The sequence below is a fragment of the Mus musculus genome, chromosome Y (assembly GCF_000001635.26).
Source record: "Mus musculus strain C57BL/6J chromosome Y, GRCm38.p6 C57BL/6J".
Classification (NCBI taxonomy): Eukaryota; Metazoa; Chordata; class Mammalia; order Rodentia; family Muridae; genus Mus; species Mus musculus.
Window position 1 is genome coordinate 7,635,812 of NC_000087.7, and position 1,863 is coordinate 7,637,674.

The 1,863-nt window shown below is 43.0% G+C and overlaps 1 protein-coding gene across 1 annotated transcript; it reads right to left on the reverse strand.

Moving 5' to 3' along the window:
• Positions 1–404: 404 nt before the first annotated feature.
• Gm20826 (predicted gene, 20826) lies at positions 405–1,162 on the reverse strand. Its single transcript, NM_001101623.1, has one exon. It carries the CDS (start codon positions 1,160–1,162, stop codon positions 479–481), a length of 684 nt encoding a protein of 227 aa, NP_001095093.1. The 3' UTR covers positions 405–478.
• Between the last annotated feature and the right edge of the window lie 701 nt (positions 1,163–1,863).

Sequence of the window (1,863 nt, forward strand, 5' to 3'; positions counted from 1 at the left end):
TCAATTGTACTGGCTAGTTTTGTGTCAACTTGACACAGCTGGAGTTATCATAGAGAAAGAAGCTTCAGTTGAGGAAATGCCTCCATGAGATCCAACTGTAAGGCATTTTCTCAATTAGTGATCAAGGGGGAAAGGCCCCTTGTGGGTGGGACCATCTCTGGGCTGGTAGTCTTGGGTTCTATAAGAGAGCAGGCTGAGCAAGCCAGGAGAGGTAAGCCAGTAAAGAACATCCCTCCATGGCTTCTGCATCGGCTCCTGCTTTCTGACCTGCTTGAGTTCCAGTCCTGACTTCCTTGGTGATGAACAGCAGTATGGAAGTGTAAGCCAAATAAACCCTTTCCTCCCCAACTTGCTTCTTGGTCATGATGTTTGTGCAGGAATAGAAACCCTGACTAAGACAGTACCCAACACAGGAAAACAAACATTTTTTTTCAATCCTATAAGTTTACATTTCTGTACTTTGTGATTTTTTTTTAATTTAAGTGATATTTGACACCAGAGTATAGACATAGATATGTAGGTCACCAAGAAATTTGATAAAGTACACAGTAGGATTGGCTAGAGCTTTGTAAACAACCTTTCCAAACTTTTTGGATCCATCATCTCTGGTGTACTGCACCCAGGAACCTATTAAGAAGTCATTGTCATCACCTGATCTCGCCTTAGCCAGAGGGGTCTCTGGAATGATGTGGAGGTTACCTTCCTTGTAGTCATCCAGGAGCTGATAGACGTAGAGGACCAGATCCTTCTTGTAGGAAATGTAAAAATAGTCCTGTAAGAATGGCACCTGGGATAGCACCATCCCACTCCAGTTGTCCTCAGAGCCATCTTTCCCCTCAAATTTGTGTTGTACCTCTCTGCCAACCAGGGCGCTGGAGAGTTGGACATCCCTCACCTGAGGAAAAACTACATTGTGAGGCAAGACCTTAAGATTTAAAATCCTCTCATCGCTGTGGAGCTCCTGTCCGTAGACACTGTCAATTCCGTCATACTTCACCAAATAAAGAGAAGGGTTTGTTTGCAGTTGACCTAGAATGATGGCCTTCCAATGGGTGACAGGCTCATTACCTTCCTTCCACCCGTGAGAAATTCTGCAGCCAACAATATTCCCCAGTGCCTGGGAAGAAGGCTTCCCCCTATTCTTCTTCTTGAGTGATGTCATGCTCAGACTCTTCAGAGGTATTGTCTTCTACCTGGCTGTAGACCTTTTGTGGTAGATCACACTGTCTTGTGGCTTCCATTCTCTTCAAATATCATACTTGCCCATTGCCTGGGACTGAAGATCTTGCCCATTTAAACCAGACACAATGCTGTTGCCTCTGTCATATATATGAGTTCCTGATGGGCAATGGTTATGGGTTGGGAGTGAATGCTGGACCAAGACTCTTCTCTAAGAGAACTTCTGAGCAGGTGAAGAAGACTAGGCTAAACAGTTTTGAGCTCCTAAAATTAATTTTATAAAAATAAGAAGTTAATAAGTCAGCCATGGTGGTACACACATTTAATCCCAGAACTCAGAAGGCAAGGACAGGCAGATTTCTAAATTAGAGACCAGCCTGGTCTACAAAGTGAGTTCCAGTGCAGCCAGTGCTATAGAGAGGAACCCTGTCTCAACAACAACAACAACAACAAGTAAAAGAAAACAAACGAAAATCAAACGAAAGACAAACAAAACAGAAATACAAACAAAAAATAACAAAACAAACAATCAAATGGAGAAGTTAATAGGAAGTGGTGGTGACCCACCCATAACTTTAGTCATAGTAATCAAGAGGCAGAGCAAGGCAGACCTTAGTGAGATAAAGGCTAGTCTGGTCTACACAGTGAGTTTCCTGACAGCCAAATCTAAACATATAGAAACTC

Bases quoted from the DNA above. Each gene is read 5' to 3' on its own strand.
- Gm20826 (NM_001101623.1), bottom strand. From the start codon at position 1,162: ATGACATCACTCAAGAAGAAGAATAGGGGGAAGCCTTCTTCCCAGGCA.